General features: G+C 38.6%; 1 protein-coding gene across 3 annotated transcripts in view; it reads left to right on the top strand.

Annotated features, from left to right (window-relative positions):
* The window catches only part of LOC149796077 (ABC transporter G family member 20-like), an 81,252-nt gene that overhangs the window by 48,758 nt on the left and 15,326 nt on the right, over positions 1-17,168 (top strand). For all 3 annotated transcript variants that reach the window (XM_089965985.1, XM_089965984.1, XM_089965986.1), the window contains exons 16-18: positions 625-713; positions 6,902-7,005; positions 11,660-11,732. In XM_089965985.1, coding sequence (XP_089822111.1) covers positions 625-713; positions 6,902-7,005; positions 11,660-11,732 — 266 coding nt within the window. The remainder of the gene's footprint in view (positions 1-624; positions 714-6,901; positions 7,006-11,659; positions 11,733-17,168) is intronic.

The following is a 17,168-nucleotide window of genomic DNA, read 5'->3' as shown; positions in this document are numbered from 1 at the left end:
AAGTACTTTGTTGGCAAATTTAATTAATTAGTATTAAAAAATTTCTTAAGATTACCTTCCTCACATTTGCAATTCTGATTTGGTTTTGCAGTTAGGGTTATCTTGTCCTTTCTGAATAGCAGTAAAACAACATGTAAAGTAAATCAAATGATTCAAATTTACATTGCCTTTTGGGTTCTCTGTGTTTCCTGAACACAAATCAAAAGATATAAAATGGCTTATCATAATAATTATAAGAATCACAATGGAAAAAAATTCTTCAAGAAATTTATCTTGTAATCTCTTCATCTTTCTAATGATTGATGTTTCTGTGAAGAATAAATGCTCTTTTATCACTTCTCAAATGTTTATAGGTACATGTTTGAAAAGTATACAAAAAGCAAATTTCTTTCTACATACAGTAGTCATCAATTTTTGATGAATGACAATCTACCAATATCTTTGCCATAAAGAACTTGCTTCAGTATTTGAATTGTTTTGATGTAAGCAAAGATCGGGCATAATTATCAAGATGAATGACATTACTTGTTAAACATTGAATTAATTCTATATTTTGTCCCAAAGATGACTTCTGTATTAAGGCTGTGAGTTGCCTTGGTAACCATTTATCATCTGTCTTTTTAGTATTACATTCTTCCTTGCCACTGGTCTAACAACCTTGAGCTTTGTCCTTGAAAAGAAGGAAGGCTTGTTGGACAGGAGTCTTGCAGCAGGTATGTAGCATTTGTTTCTTATAATAGTTATTTTGTACTCTCAGCAGAATTAAATGGTGATAATGGTAGAGATGGTAAAGTAAAATCTAATTATATTAAAGTACATGTACATGGTTAAACTAAAATGTCTTATTGATTTATTGTACTTATTTTGACTCCATGGCTTAAACTAAGTAACAGCAAGAAGTAAAGCAACATGTTTAGCAAAATCAACACATAAATTTATTTCTCATTAAATTCCAAATAATTCTAAAAGTTCTATCCCGGGTCCAAAAGTACTGTCTGTTCTGAATGAAGTCCAATATTGAATGTGCTGAATTATGATGTGATAGGTTGATGTGGCAAACATCTTGATGTGTCACATTGGTATTATCCAGAATGTATTTGAATGAATCACAATAATCCCAAAGTAGTGATTTTATCCAAAATATCAATGAGCACTTTGTAATTCTAGTGAATAATTTATTAATAAATGATACCTCTTAAAATTCCATCTGAACACAACTGAAAATGATTCCTCTTAAAATTCCATCTGAACACAACTGAAAACGATTCCTCTTAAAATTCCCTCTGAACACAACTGAAAATGATTCCTTTTAAAATTCCATCTGAACACAACTGAAAACGATTCCTGTTAAAATTCCATCTGAACACAACTGAAAACGATTCCTCTTAAAATTCCATCTGAACACAACTGAAAATGATTCCACATACTGATCTTAAGATAACAATGAAGATTTTATTAACACAAAATACTTTTATATACACACCCACTTTACCTATAATGCTATAGCATTTTCTGAAAAACTCAATCATCTTAATAGAAGACTACACCAAATTGTAAGCATGTTTGCTTCCAGAACTTTCTACAGTCATAACCGGGGCCCCGAGTGGCCGAGTGGTATAAAGTGCTCTTCGTTACGGATCACTGCCATCTCACCTCTGTCTGCGGCGGTTCGAGTCTAAGATTCAGCCAATGTGGGCATGTGAGAAAGCTTGCCAGTAGCTTCTCGTGGGTCGGTGGTTCTTTCCGGGGTTTTCCGGGTTCTTCCTCCACCATTAATACTGGCCGCCATGTATAGCCTATCGTGTGATGAAAAATGGCGTTAAACCCTACAACAACAACAACAACCATGGCCTCAGTAAACATTTAATTTATAACTTACAAACATACATAATATACATAAGATTAAATCATTTTTAATATAATGCTTTCTATTTTGTTTATTCTTCAGGGTCTCACCAGATGTACAAATACATTAAAACCTGACTTAAATATCACCTCGATTGAACAATTACCTGTCTTAGATGACACTTTTTAGGATCAATTACACCAAATTAGTCTTAAAATAAATCTACATTATGCAGTCACCAGAACTTTAGGCCAGTTTTGTTATTTCTCATAAGTAGCTTTTTAAGATTTTTTTTTAATTCAGTTTTTAATTATCAGCAACTATCTTAGTAATTTATTATTTAATTGCTGTATAAATTGAATCATAACATTTATCTCTCTGGTTGGTCTCAGTGTGTATTGAGCCAGGACCCCATGATTACTGTGTAAATTGAATCATAACATTTTATCCCTCTGGTTGGTCTCAGTGTGTATTGAGGCAGGACCCCTTGATTACTGTGTAAATTGAATCTTAATATTTATCTCTCTGGTTGGTCTCAGTGTGTATTGAGCCAGGACCCCATGATTACTGTGTAAATTGGATCATAATATTTATCTCTCTGGTTGGTTTCAGTGTGTATTGAGCCAGGACCCCTTGATTACTGTTTCTTTAGGTTCATTTGTCCACATCATATATTTAGCTGTACAACAAGAGCATGTGAGATGGTGGATTATTGTTTGTAGTCTGTCCTATTTGTTGTCTGTCATCTGTCATCAGATGTCTGACATCTGTAAGTTATCACAAGTTTTGTTATTGATACTCCTTTGAAACTGTTTGGAGGATTACCATGAAACTTTTAATCCCAAAATCAAGTTGATTCTAAATCATACAAATGGTGCTTCTCAGACATTTGATATAGCCTCTACAGCAGCCATCTTGAAATCATGTTATCGACATTCATGATGAATGGTCATGTCAGGATGGGGTTTTCATGAAAAGACTTCTTATGATGTCTTGTTGACCCTCAATGAAAGTGTCGCTAATGTAACTTTCATAATCATTGCAGCCATCTTAAAAATCTTGTTGCTACTCCTCCTTAACATAAAATCTTATTGACCTGGGGAATTAGAAGACTTCTTATGATGTCTGTGGTCCCAAGTGAAAATGGTGCAGCCTTAACATTCATTTTGGCCAGAAGAGTGGCCATCTGGAAAATCTTGTTATTGCATCTCTGCTTTTTGTTGGATCAATGTGGGGTCTTCACCAAAAGACTTATCATGTTTAGTTGGTGCTAAATTAAAATAGCTCATTATGGAAATCCAATATGCCAGCATCTGTGACAACTTGAAAATCTTATCGCTACTTCTTCTGAATGGATTTTGTTATCAGCATGGGGTATGGATGGTCATATCAACATGGGTATGGATGGTCATATCAACATGGGGTATGGATGGTCATATCAACATGGGTATGGATGGTCATATCAACATGGGCTATGGATGGTCATATCAACATGGGGTATGGATGGTCATATCAACATGGGGTATGGATGGTCATATCAGCATGGGGTATGGATGGTCATATCAACATGGGCTATGGATGGTCATATCAACATGGGCTATGGATGGTCATATCAACATGGGGTATGGATGGTCATTATCAACATGGGGTATGGATGGTCATATCAGCATGGGGTATGGATGGTCATATCAACATGGGCTATGGATGGTCATATCAACATGGGGTATGGATGGTCATATCAGCATGGGGTATGGATGGTCATATCAACATGGGCTTTGGATGGTCATGGGGTATGGATGGTCATATCAACATGGGCTATGGATGGTCATATCAACATGGGCTATGGATGGTCATATCAACATGGGGTATGGATGGTCATATCAGCATGGGGTATGGATGGTCATATCAACATGGGCTTTGGATGGTCATGGGGTATGGATGGTCATATCAACATGGGCTATGGATGGTCATATCAACATGGGTATGGATGGTCATATCAGCATGGGGTATGAATGGTCATATCAGCATGGGGTATGGATGGTCATATCAACATGGAGTATGGATGGTCATATCAACATGAGGTATGGATGGTCATATCAACATGGGGTATGGATGGTCATATCAACATGGGCTATGGATGGTCATATCAGCATGGGGTATGAATGGTCATATCAACATGGGTTTGGTTATGGATGGTCATATCAACATGGGTTTGGTTATGGATGGTCATGTCAACATGGGCTGTGGATGGTCATATCAACATGGAGTTTGGATGTTCATATCAACATGGGGTATGGATGGTCATATCGACATGGGTGTGGATGGTCATATCAACATGGAGTATGGATGTTCATATCAACATGGGGTATGGATGGTCATATCAACATGGGGTATGGATGGTCATATCAACATGGGGTGTGGATGGTCATATGAACATGGGCTGTGGATGGTCATATCAACATGGGGTATGGATGGACATATCAACATGAGGTATGGATGGTCATATCAACATGGGGTATGGATGGTCATATCAACATGGGCTATGGATGGTCATATCAGCATGGGGTATGAATGGTCATATCAACATGGGTTTGGTTATGGATGGTCATATCAACATGGGTTTGGTTATGGATGGTCATGTCAACATGGGCTGTGGATGGTCATATCAACATGGAGTTTGGATGTTCATATCAACATGGGGTATGGATGGTCATATCAACATGGGTGTGGATGGTCATATCAACATGGAGTATGGATGTTCATATCAACATGGGGTATGGATGGTCATATCAACATGGGGTATGGATGGTCATATCAACATGGGGTATGGATGGTCATATCAACATGGGCTGTGGATGGTCATATCAACATGGGTTCTGGATGGTCATATCAACATGGGCTGTGGATGGTCATATCAACATGGGTTCTGGATGGTCATATCAACATGGGGTATGGATGGTCATATCAACATGGGGTATGAATGGTCATATCAGCATGGGTTGGTTATGGATGGTCATATCTAAATGGGCTGTGGATGGTCATATCAACATAGAGTATGGATGTTCATATCAACATGGGGTATGGATGGTCATATCAGCATGGGGTGTGGATGGTCATATCACCATGGGGTATGGATGGTCATATCAACATGGAGTATGGATGTTCATATCAACATGGGGTATGGATGGTCATATCAACATAGGGTATGGATGGTCATATCAACATGTGATGTGGATTGTCATATCAGCATGGGGTATGGATGGTCATATCAACATGGGGTGTGGATGTTCATATCAACATGGGCTATGGATGGTCATATCAACATGGGCTATGGATGGTCATATCAACATGGGGTGTGGATGGTCATATCAACATGGGGTATGGATGGTCATATCAACATAGGGTATGGATGGTCATATCAACATGTGATGTGGATTGTCATATCAGCATGGGGTGTGGATGGTCATATCAGCATGGGGTGTGGATGGTCATATCAACATGGGGTATGGATGGTCATATCAACATGGGCTATGGATGGTCATATCAGCATGGGGTATGGATGGTCGTATCAGCATGGGGTATGGATGGTCATATCAGCATGGGGTATGGATGGTCATATCAACATGGGACGTAGATTGTCATATTAGCATGGGGTGTGGATGGTCATATCAACATGGGGCGTGGATGGTCATATCAACATGGGGTATGGATGGTCATATCAACATGGGCTATGGATGGTCATATCACCATGGGGTATGGAGGGTCGTATCAACATGGGGTATGGATGGTCATATCAACATGGGGTATGGATGGTCATATCAGCATGGGGTGTGGATGGTCATATCAACATGGGGTGTGGATGGTCATATCAGCATGGGGTATGGATGGTCATATCAACATGGGGTATGGATGGTCATATCAACATGGGCTATGGATGGTCATATCAACATGGGGTATGGATGGTCGTATCAACATGGGGTATGGATGGTCATATCAGCATGGGGTATGGATGGTCATGTCAACATGGGACGTAGATTGTCATATTAGCATGGGGTGTGGATGGTCATATCAACATGGGGTGTGGATGGTCAGATCAACATGGGGTATGGATGGTCATATCAACATGGAGTATGGATGGTCATATCAACATGGGGTATGGAGGGTCGTATCAACATGGGGTATGGATGGTCATATCAACATGGGGTATGGATGGTCATATCAGCATGGGGTGTGGATGGTCATATCAACATGGGATGTAGATTGTCATATTAGCATAGGGTGTGGATGGTCATATCAGCATGGGGTGTGGATGGTCATATCAACATGGGCTATGGATGGTCATATCAACATGGGGTATGAATGGTCATATCAACATGGGGTATGGATGGTCATATCAACATGGGCTATGGATGGTCATATCAACATGGGGTATGAATGGTCATATCAGCATGGGTTGATTATGGATGGTCATATCTAAATGGGCTGTGGATGGTCATATCAACATAGAGTATGGATGTTCATATCAACATGGGGTATGGATGGTCATATCAGCATGGAGTATGGATGTTCATATCAACATGGGGTATGGATGGTCATATCAGCATGGAGTATGGATGTTCATATCAACATGGGGTATGGATGGTCTTATCGACATGGGCTATGGATGGTCATATCAACATGGGGTATGGATGGTCATATCAACATGGGGTTCGGATGGTCATATCAACATGGGATGTGGATTGTCATATCAACATGGGGTATGGATGGTCATATCAACATGGGGTGTGGATGGTCATATCAACATGGGCTATGGATGGTCATATCAACATGGGATGTGGATTGTCATATTAACATGGGGTATGAATGGTCATATTAACATGGGGTATCAATGGTCATATCAACATGGGATGTAGATTGTCATATCAGCATGGGGTGTGGATGGTCATATCAGCATGGGGTGTGGATGGTCATATCAACATGGGGTGTGGATGGTCCTATTAGCATGGGTTATGGATGGTCATGATTTGTAATCATTATGTTTCTATTTTATTACAGGTATGACATCAGTGGAGATTATGTTAGCTCATGTGATGACACAGCTGGTAGTGATGGCAGTGCAAGTAGCTATTTTGCTTGTCTGTGCCCTTCTCATCTTCCATGTATGTACTATTTACAGTGCCCTTCTCATCTTCCATGTATGTACTATTTACAGTGCCCTTCTCATCTTCCATGTATGTACTATTTACAGTGCCCTCCTCATCTTCCATGTATGTACTATTTACAATGTGAGTCATTATTGTCCCATCTGTGGTATATCTGGCAGTAAGCCATGGATGCAGCCATTCAATAATCTCCAAATTCAACTTTCTACAGTGGGCAGCATTCTGAAGTTTTTAATTGCTATTCAATGTCAAGATACTAGATAATCACTATCAATAGTACAGCTACTACATAAACACTATCCACAGTACAGCTACTACATAAACACTATCCACAGTACAGCTACTACTTAATCACTATCCACAGTACAGCTACTGCATCATCACTATCCATAGTACAGCTACTACATAAACACCATCCATAGTGGAGCTACTACATAAACACTATCCATTGTACAGCTGCAACATAAACACTCTCCATAGTACAAATACTACATAATCACTATCCATAGTACAGCTACTATATAATCACTATACAAAGCACAACTACTACATAATCACTATCAATTGTACAGCTACTATATAATCGCTATCCATAGTACAGCTACTACATAAACACCATCCATAGTGCAGCTACTACATAAACACTATCCATAGCACAGCTGCTACATAAACACTATCCTCAGTACAGCTACTACATAAACACTCTCCATAGTACAGCTACTACATAAACACTATTCATAGCACAGCTACTACATAAACACTATCCATAGTACAGCTACTACATAAACACTATCCATAGTACACCTACTACATAAACAATACCCATAGCACAGCTACTACATAAACACTATCCATAGTACACCTACTACATAAACAATATCCATAGCACAGCTACTACATAAACACTCTCCATAGTACAGCTGCTACATAAACACTCTCCATAGTACAGCTGCTACATAAACACTCTCCATAGTACAGCTACTACATAAACACTATCCATAGTACAGCTACTACATAAACACTATCCATAGTACAGCTACTACATTAACAATATCCATAGCACATCTACTACATAAACACTCTCCATAGTACAGCTACTATATAGACACTATCCATAGTACAGCTACTACATAAAAACTATCCATAGTACACCTACTACATAAACAATATCAATAGCACAGCTACTGCATAAACACTCTCCATAGAACAGCTGCTACATAAACGCTATCCATAGTACACCTATATAAACAATATCCATAGCACAGCTACTGCATGATCACTATCCATAGTCCAGCTACTACATGATCACTATCCATAGTCCAGCTACTACATAAACACTCTCCATAGCACAGCTACTGCATGATCACTATTCATAGTACAGCTAATACATAAACACCATCCATGGTGCAGCTACTACATAAACACTCTCCATAGTACAACTACTACATAATCACTATCCATAGTACAACTACTACATAATCACTATCCATAGTACAGCTACTATATAATCACTATCCAAAGTACAGCTACTACATAAATACCATCCATAGTGCAGATACTACATAAACACTATCCATAGTACAGCTGCTACATAAACACTCTCCATAGTACAGCTACTACATAAACACTCTCCATAGTACAGCTACTACATAAACACTATCCATAGTACAGCTACTACATAAACACTATCCATAGTACAGCTACTACATAAACACTACCCATAGTACAGCTACTACATAAACACTATCCATAGTACACCTACTACATAAACACTACCCATAGTACAGCTACTACATAAACACTATCCATAGTACACCTACTACATAAACAATATCCATAGCACAGCTACTACATAAACACTATCCATAGTACAACTACTACATAAACACTATCAATAATACAGTTACTACATAAACACTGTCCATAGTACAGCTGTTAGATAAGACATTTTCAGTTTTACAGTCACAAGATATTTGTTATGATCAGCCTGTTCTTATTTGGACTTGTCAAACTACTAGATACATATTGTCAGTAGTACAATTGCTTGATACATGCTGTCAGTAGTACAGCTACCAGGTGCATACTGTCAGTTGCATAGCAGCCAGGTGTCCCATTTTCCCCGTATTTGTTCAATATTTTGGACCCAAATACAGGTGTATGTTCTTTTTAAAAATCCATTTCTTTATTTAAAATTTTTAAATTAACAATTTTCTTGCAATCGTCTGTTTAAAACAGGCACCTATTTCCATTCTGAGAGCAAATGTTTCACATGCTTATCGGAGTATAGAGTTCTAAAATATGATTGCTTCATTCAAAATACATGTTACCATGCCATTCTTTAAACACCATGTTGCTTATGCAAAGCAGTTGCCGCTATCACTGTATGTCATCATTTTAATATTCAGCTTCTAGTTTTGCCGAAAAGGGAAGCCAAAATTCAGAATTTTCTCAGCAAAGAAAACAAAACAGAACTTGAAGGACAATTATGTCATCATGTTTAGACTCGTGAAACCATCTAGTAAGAGAGAAGATGTGTTTTGCAAATTGTGTAATGTGATTTTTCCATAGAGCATGGAAGTCATGAGATAAAACAGCATGAAAAAGTTCATAAACATCAGTTTGATGCTTCATCATCAACTACTTAGCCTGAACTTACAATGTTTACAAATACCAGAGAGAACCTTGATATAATTTGATCAAAGTTTGGTTTACTGAATGTCTTTTATAAATGAACCTTCCTCTTTCAGTTGCTAGTGTTGCTGGCGATTTATTTTGCACACTTTTCCCAGACAGTAAATCCACAGAGGATTTCTTGTGTGCTAGAATGAAAACATGTCATTAAAAAAATTGCACAGAATTCAGATCTTGAATGCAAGATTGTTCATTGGTATCAATAATGATTGAAGAAAAAAAAAACAAGGTGTGGAAAAGGCTCATATAAACAGCCTGTGTCTGTCTGAGTGTGCTGCACTCTTGCACCTCTTGAATGGGCACCCAGCTGGAACAAGGTGCCTGTTCAGAAGGTACAAGAGCACAACACATGCATCTTTGACATTAATAATTAAGTTATTGTCCTACTTTACTGATGGTTGTAGATGTTGTAAATGGTTACATATGCATTAAAGAACTAAAAATCAGTAATTGTTCCAGAAAATCAGTAGTTTTGTCATAAGCAGTCCAAATTTTTTTACTCAGGGGTTTTCAGTTATGTAGTAGTACATCTGCTAGACATTGTTGGTAGAAACAGCTACAATATACATACTGTCATAAATGCAGCTGGTAGACGTTGTTGGTAGAAACAGCTACAAGATACATACTGTCATAAATACAGCTGGTAGACGTTATTGGTAGAAACAGCTACAAGATACATACTGTCATAAATACAGCTGGTAGACATTGTTGGTAGAGCTACAAGATACATACTGTCAGTGATACAGCTGGTAGACATTGTTGGTAGAAACAGGTACAAGATGCATACTGTCAGTGATACAGCTGGTAGACATTGTTGGTAGAAACAGCTACAAGATGCATATTTTCAATTGTAAAGCAACCAGATAAATACCATCAGTAGTACAGCTGCTAGATAATACTATTCATTAGTACAGCTGCTAGATAATATCATCAGTAGTACAGCTGTTACATAATACCTTCAGTCATACAGCTGTTACATAATACTACCAGTAGTACATATGCTAGATAATACCACCAGTAGTACAACTGCTACATAATACCATCAGTAGTACAGCTGTTACATAATACCATCAGTATTACAGCTGCTACATAATACTATCAGTAGTACAGCTGCTACATTATACCATCAGTCGTACAGCTTCTAGATAATACCATCATTAGTACAGCTGCTAGATAATATCATCAGTATTACAGCTGCTACATAATAACATCAGTCGTACAGCTTCTAGATAATACCATCATTAGTACAGCTGCTAGATAATACCATCAGTATTACAGCTGTTACATAATACTATCAGTAGTACACCACTAGATAATACCATCAGTACTACAGCTGCCAGATAATACCATCAGCAGTACACTGCAAGATAATACCATCAGTAGTACACTGCTAAATAATACCATCAGTACTACAGCTGCCAGATAATACCATCAGCAATACACTGCTAGATAATACCATCAGTACTACAACTGTTAGATAATACTATCAGTAGTACACTGCCAGATACAGAGCACTCATTGGTCGTAATAATATGATTAATACAACTTAAATTCACGTTCTCCTTTTCACTGTTTAATACATGCATTGCTATGTTATATTTGATTTATAATGTGCCTATGATACTAATAAGTAAAGCATGTTGAATACTGTTTATATATTGATGACACTTTTTGCGTCTTCTTCCGAAGGAGCTTGTATTGAAATTCACATATGTGATTCAACAGACATTATAGATGTTTATGTGCCTATCACACTTTATCACACTATAAACATGTCACCATCAGTGTTTGCAACAATTGTAAATGTATATACTTGCTAATGGCCATTTGGCTAAACGCAAATAAAGTTTTTGTCCTGTAACTTTGTAGGTAGGATAATATAATTGTGTAGGTAGGATAATATAATTGTGTTATTGGTATTTTGATTTTGCTGTAATAAAATCCTGTATTTTTTTTTCAGGTGCCCTATGAGGGTCCACTTATCTGGGTCATTGTGCTAGTTTTACTGCAGGGGTTCTGTGGCATGGCTTTGGGTGGGTAACAGAGTTTGATGAAGTTTATTGTGTTTCCTTTGAATGGCAGGACATAGGTACAACTTTTTCTATTTCAACAGCATTGTCAGTACTGACTTTTAAATGTCAGTCTTTAAATGCTTACTAAAGCAATATCAGTACTAACTTTTAAATGTCAGTCTTTAAATGCTTACAACAGCAATGTCATTGCTGATACTGACTTTTATATTAAGTTCAGTGTTAAATTCATTGAAGGTCACATTACTTTCTACATTAGTTGTACTCAGTGCAGACGTTTGGATAATATTACTTTGCATCTGAATTTTGTATATTGCTTTGTTTAAGCCCTGTCTTTCCAGTTTAAGCTTTGTTTAAGCCCTGTCTTTCCAGTTTAAGCTTTGTTTAAGCCCTGTCATGCCTGTGTAAGCTTTGTTTAAGCCCTGTCTTTCCAGTTTAAGCTTTGTTTAAGCCCTGTCTTTCCAGTTTAAGCTTTGTTTAAGCCCTGTCTTTCCCGTTTAAGCATTATTTAAGCCCTGTCTTTCCAGTTTAAGCTTTGTTTAAGCCCTGTCTTTTCAGTTTAAGCTTTGTTTAAGCCCTGTCATGCCTATGTATGCTTTGTTTAAGCCCTGTCTTTCCAGTTTAAGCTGTGTTTAAGCCCTGTCTTTCCAGTTTAAGCTTTGTTTAAGCCCTGTCTTGCCTGTGTAAGCTTTGTTTCAGCCCTTGGATGCCTATGTAAGCTTTGTTTAAGCCCTATCATACCTATTTAAGCTTTGTTTAAGTCCTGTCATGTTTTTTTAAGCCGTCATGCTTATGTATGCTTTGCTTAAGCCCTGTCATGTCTGTGTAAGCTTTGTTTAAGTCCTGTCATATCTGTGTAAGCTATGTTTGAGCCCTGTCATACCTATGTAAGCTTTGATTTAGCTCTGACTTGCTTGTGTAGACAGAGAGCTATATCATCATGGCAAAACACATTACAGGTGAGACACTATGTTCATTTGGTCCATTGGTTATCCAGGGAACAGTTTCATATTTGAAGGATTTATGGTACTTTGTTTTTTAAATTGGTATGTTTCAAAATAAAAACATATTTTAAAAATTAAAATCCAAATGAATTCCTCAAATACTAGATTATTATCCATATAAAATCAAACATTTAGACATTTTCTTCCTACTGTTGGAAATTTAGCTGTTTGCCATGGATCTTTCCTACTGTAGGAAATTTAGCTGTTTGCCATGGATCTTTCTTCTGTAGGAAATTTAGCTGTTTGCCATGGATCTTTCTACTGTAGGAAATTTAGCTGTTTGCCATGGATCTTTCCTACTGTAGGAAATTTAGCTGTTTGCCATGGATCTTTCTTCTGTAGGAAATTTAGCTGTTTGCCATGGATCTTTCTACTGTAGGAAATTTAGCTGTTTGCCATGGATCTTTCCTACTGTAGGAAATTTAGCTGTTTGCCATGGATCTTTCTACTGTAGGAAATTTAGCTGTTTGCCATGGATCTTTCCTACTGTAGGAAATTTAGCTGTTTCACCGGTTAGAGAGTGGGTTACATTAGAATTTTCTCCCAAACTTTAATAAGTCACCTAAAGAATATTATAAAAATTGAACCCGCAGAAGATGTTACAAGATGGTTATTTAAAGAATTATAAAAAATTATGACCTTAGAAGGAGATGTAATCATAGTGGTTAGATAAAGAATGTTGTTGTTGTTGTGGGGTTTAACGCCATTTTTCAGCACACGATAGGCTATGCATGGCAGCCAGTATTAATGGTGGAGGAAGAACCACCGATCCACGAGAAGTTACTGGCAAGCTTTCTCACATACCCACAGTGGCCGAATCCTAGACTCGAACCCACACAGACAGAGGTGAGATGGCAGTGATCCATAATGGAAATCGCTTTTGACCACCCAGCCACTCGGGGCCCCGATAAAGAATGTTACAGAATTATGCCCATTAAAGGAGATGTTGTCATAAAGTGGTCAGATAAAGATTGTTAAAATCATGCCCATTAAAGGAGATGTTGTCATAGAGTGGCGAGATGTGTGTGTATGTGTGATTTGGATTTTTAATGTAGCTTTAACAATTTTTCAGTCATATCGCTACAATGTCTGCAGTGTGACAGTTTATAGTGATGTATAGCACTGGGGCATCATGCCGAAGACAACCAGTTCCATTATCCTGACACCAGGCCGACCAGTCCTAACAGCTACCTCTTAATGCTGAGTGCCAAGAGAGGCCTCTGTTAGTACCAATTTTGTAAGTCTTTGGTATGACTCGACCGGGGATCGATCCCATGACCTCCCACATCTGAAGTGGATGCTCTAACCACTAGGCCACCGGAGCAGTGAGTGGTTAGATAAAGAATGTTACAAAATCATGCCTATTAAAGGAAATGTTGTCTTAGAGTGGTTAGATAAAGAATGTTCCAAAATTATGACCATTAAAGGAGATGTTGTCATAGAGTGGTTAGATGAATGTTACAAAAGTATACCTTGTGGGTCCATCCAATATTCATGTTGGATTTATTGTGTGGATTTATTGTGTACTTTATTTTTTAAATTTCTGCCAATTTTTGAGTGATATGTTGCTTGTCAGGACTTCTTCTTATAAAACCACTATCCCACCATGCTAATGTTGACCTTATACAAGGTCATTACAAGCTAGTGTACCTTTGACTTTATTCGCTTACTCTTTCTGTTATAGGGCTCTTATTAGTGAAATGTTTAAGTGTTGCTTGATATTTATACTTAGTTTATTCATATTTCACAGGGGCCCTGAGTGGCCGAATGGTCTAAAGCGCTCACCATTCTGGATCACTGCCATCTCACCTCTGTCTGCGTGGGTTCAGCGTGGGTATGTGGGAAAGCATGCCAGTAGCTTCTCGTGGGTCAGTGGTTGTTCTCTGGGTTTTCCAGGGTTCTTCCTCCACCAGTTATACTGGCCACCATGTATAGCATATCTTGTGCTGAAAAATGGCAGTAAACCCTAGAACAACAACAACAACAATTCATATTTTACACTGTTTTGATAGAATTATGGTTTAGTTATTAACTTAGCATTGTGCATTAGTGTATAACGGGGCCATAGGGTTTTGATATGACACTTTCATTGATCTGTTAGTTACGACTGTGTTTTAGCGACCTAGAAATTTCAACACGGTACTAGTTTCTTCTTCAGTTTGTGTTATGTCGTTTCTGCAGACGTCAATTTAAATGATCTATGTGCAACTTCAGAGCATCATGTGTACCATGACTGTTTTGTTTATACTGTGTATACACTGTTTCTGATATTCAGCATCTTTAACACTGCAGAATGACATGGCTGTTGTTGTTGCTTTTGTAGAGTTTAACACCATTTTTCAGCACACAATTGGCTATAAATGTTGGCCAGTATTAATGGTGGAGGAAGAACCTGGCAAATCCCAGGAAAGAACCACTGACCCTCATCTAGTCCTTTAAACAAACTGGGAAAGACAAACCTCCATTCATCCCAGAACTTTGACTAATCTGGGTATGTCATTCTTAATGAACCAGAATCTGGTGCTGCCCTTGAGTTTGCATTATCAGAATTGTTGAATTCATCATGTTCATTTCCAACAGGACTTGGATTTCATTGGGTGAATTCATGAAAATCCTCGATTTATTATATGGCGGAGGACTTGATCCTGCTTTGTTGTCTCTTTCTGCAGGCCTTCACAGCACATTGAGGCCCCTATTTATGTCCTCTTAATCAAAAGGGAATTGGCCTCTACACATCAACATCCTAGAAATGAAGGCTGTCATCAGAACCTTTCATTGATGAAAAGATCACCTCTGAAGTAATGACAACCTGCATTTGGTCCGACAACTCAGTGGTAGTGACCTTTCTTCTCTAACAGGGACTCACCAAATCACTCGACCTGTGTGCTTTGATTTAACATTTTCTACATGGGTGCAACATTCTCCACATCAACATACAAATCAGACACATTCCTGGAAGAATCAGTCCAGAGGTGGTCACGTCCTCAACATGGAATGGTCCCTCCATCATTTGGTCTTCACTCAGATTTGTGCACTTTGAGGGCATCCGATGATTGATCTCTTGGCGACGAGGTGGAATCAAAAGCTACCCACCTTTGTCTCTACAGTTCAGACTCAGATGCTTGGGCCGTGGATACACCGTCAATCATTTGGGAGGGGGTGTGGACCATGCTTCTTCTCCATTGGTGCTGATATGGAAAATAACCCAGAAGTAGTGGTGTAGAATGGCAAGATGATTCTGATGGGACAAGTCCTGGGTCACTGTTCTACTCTTTCTAGTGATAGTACACCCAGGATGATTCTGTCCAACCCAAATCTTCTCCAGTACCCACTGTCACGGGTGGTCCTTCCCTGCCTTGACTGCCCTCTTCTTCTACATGCTCATGTCTTACTAGGACAGCCTTGCAAAACAAAAAATTCAAATCTTTGATTGTGGAGAGAATCTTGAGAGCAAGAAGGCCCTCTTCTCTCAAGGCTTATGATTGGAAGTGGTGTGTGTTTAGGGACTGGTGCCAGGTCGATCACATCGTATATTTGCATGCCTCAGTCCTGCGCTTGGCCGACATTTTATCTGGCTCCAATTACTATCAAAGGCTATTGATCTATGGTATTGGATACATTCTGACATCATGACAGATGTGACAATAGGCATGATAAAGATCTTTCAGATCTTTAGTGAAGTTTGATCTCCAGCGACCAAAACCCATAACATTGTTTCCTAAATGGAGCTTGTCCTGGGTTCTACCATGGTTTTTAGTCCTAACAGAACCAGGCTTCATAGTTGGAAACCAGTTACCGTCCATCGGTAATCAATGAGTTGTCATCCATCCCCTCTCTTCCATAGGCAAATTGAGAGCAGCAGCCATGTAAGATCCTGTCCATGCCCTAAAACACTTCTTGAGATGCACAGAGACCAATAGGGGCATGTGTAAATGCCTCTTCATCCTGGTAGGTCCTGAAGGACACCATTCCTCAAGCCCTTGCTTTGTAGCTGAAGTGGGATATATGCTTGGCATACTGAGATCACACAAGATGAGAGCCACCTCATGAAGATTACAGATCATGATATTAGAGCTATCTCTGAGAGCCTTGCTTTCGAATGCAATGTTTTAATCCAAGCTATTGTAGAAACTGTTTGCTGGCATGCAGATTCAGCATTCACGAGTGTTTACCTCAAATTTAGCATTGCAGAGACAAACTTTGGATCTTGTAGGCCCGGAGGCAGCAGAACAGATAGCCACCAGACCCAACTAGATAAATCAACACAGCCTGTTAGCTTCTGAAATTTTCGTAGATGAGAAGATCTCAACTTCGTCTTCTCAACCATATACGAGTCCCAGGTCAAGAGATCCTGGGCTGTGTTGTTGTGCCATTAGGAGAATGGTTTATCATTCATATGGGGAATCCAGCCACTCATCCCCAGAAGTATACACGA

Source organism: Sinohyriopsis cumingii, chromosome 7 (genome assembly GCF_028554795.1).
Source record: "Sinohyriopsis cumingii isolate HCF-2022 chromosome 7, ASM2855479v2, whole genome shotgun sequence".
NCBI lineage: Eukaryota > Metazoa > Mollusca > Bivalvia > Unionida > Unionidae > Sinohyriopsis > Sinohyriopsis cumingii.
This window is presented reverse-complemented; position numbering and strand designations above follow the sequence as displayed.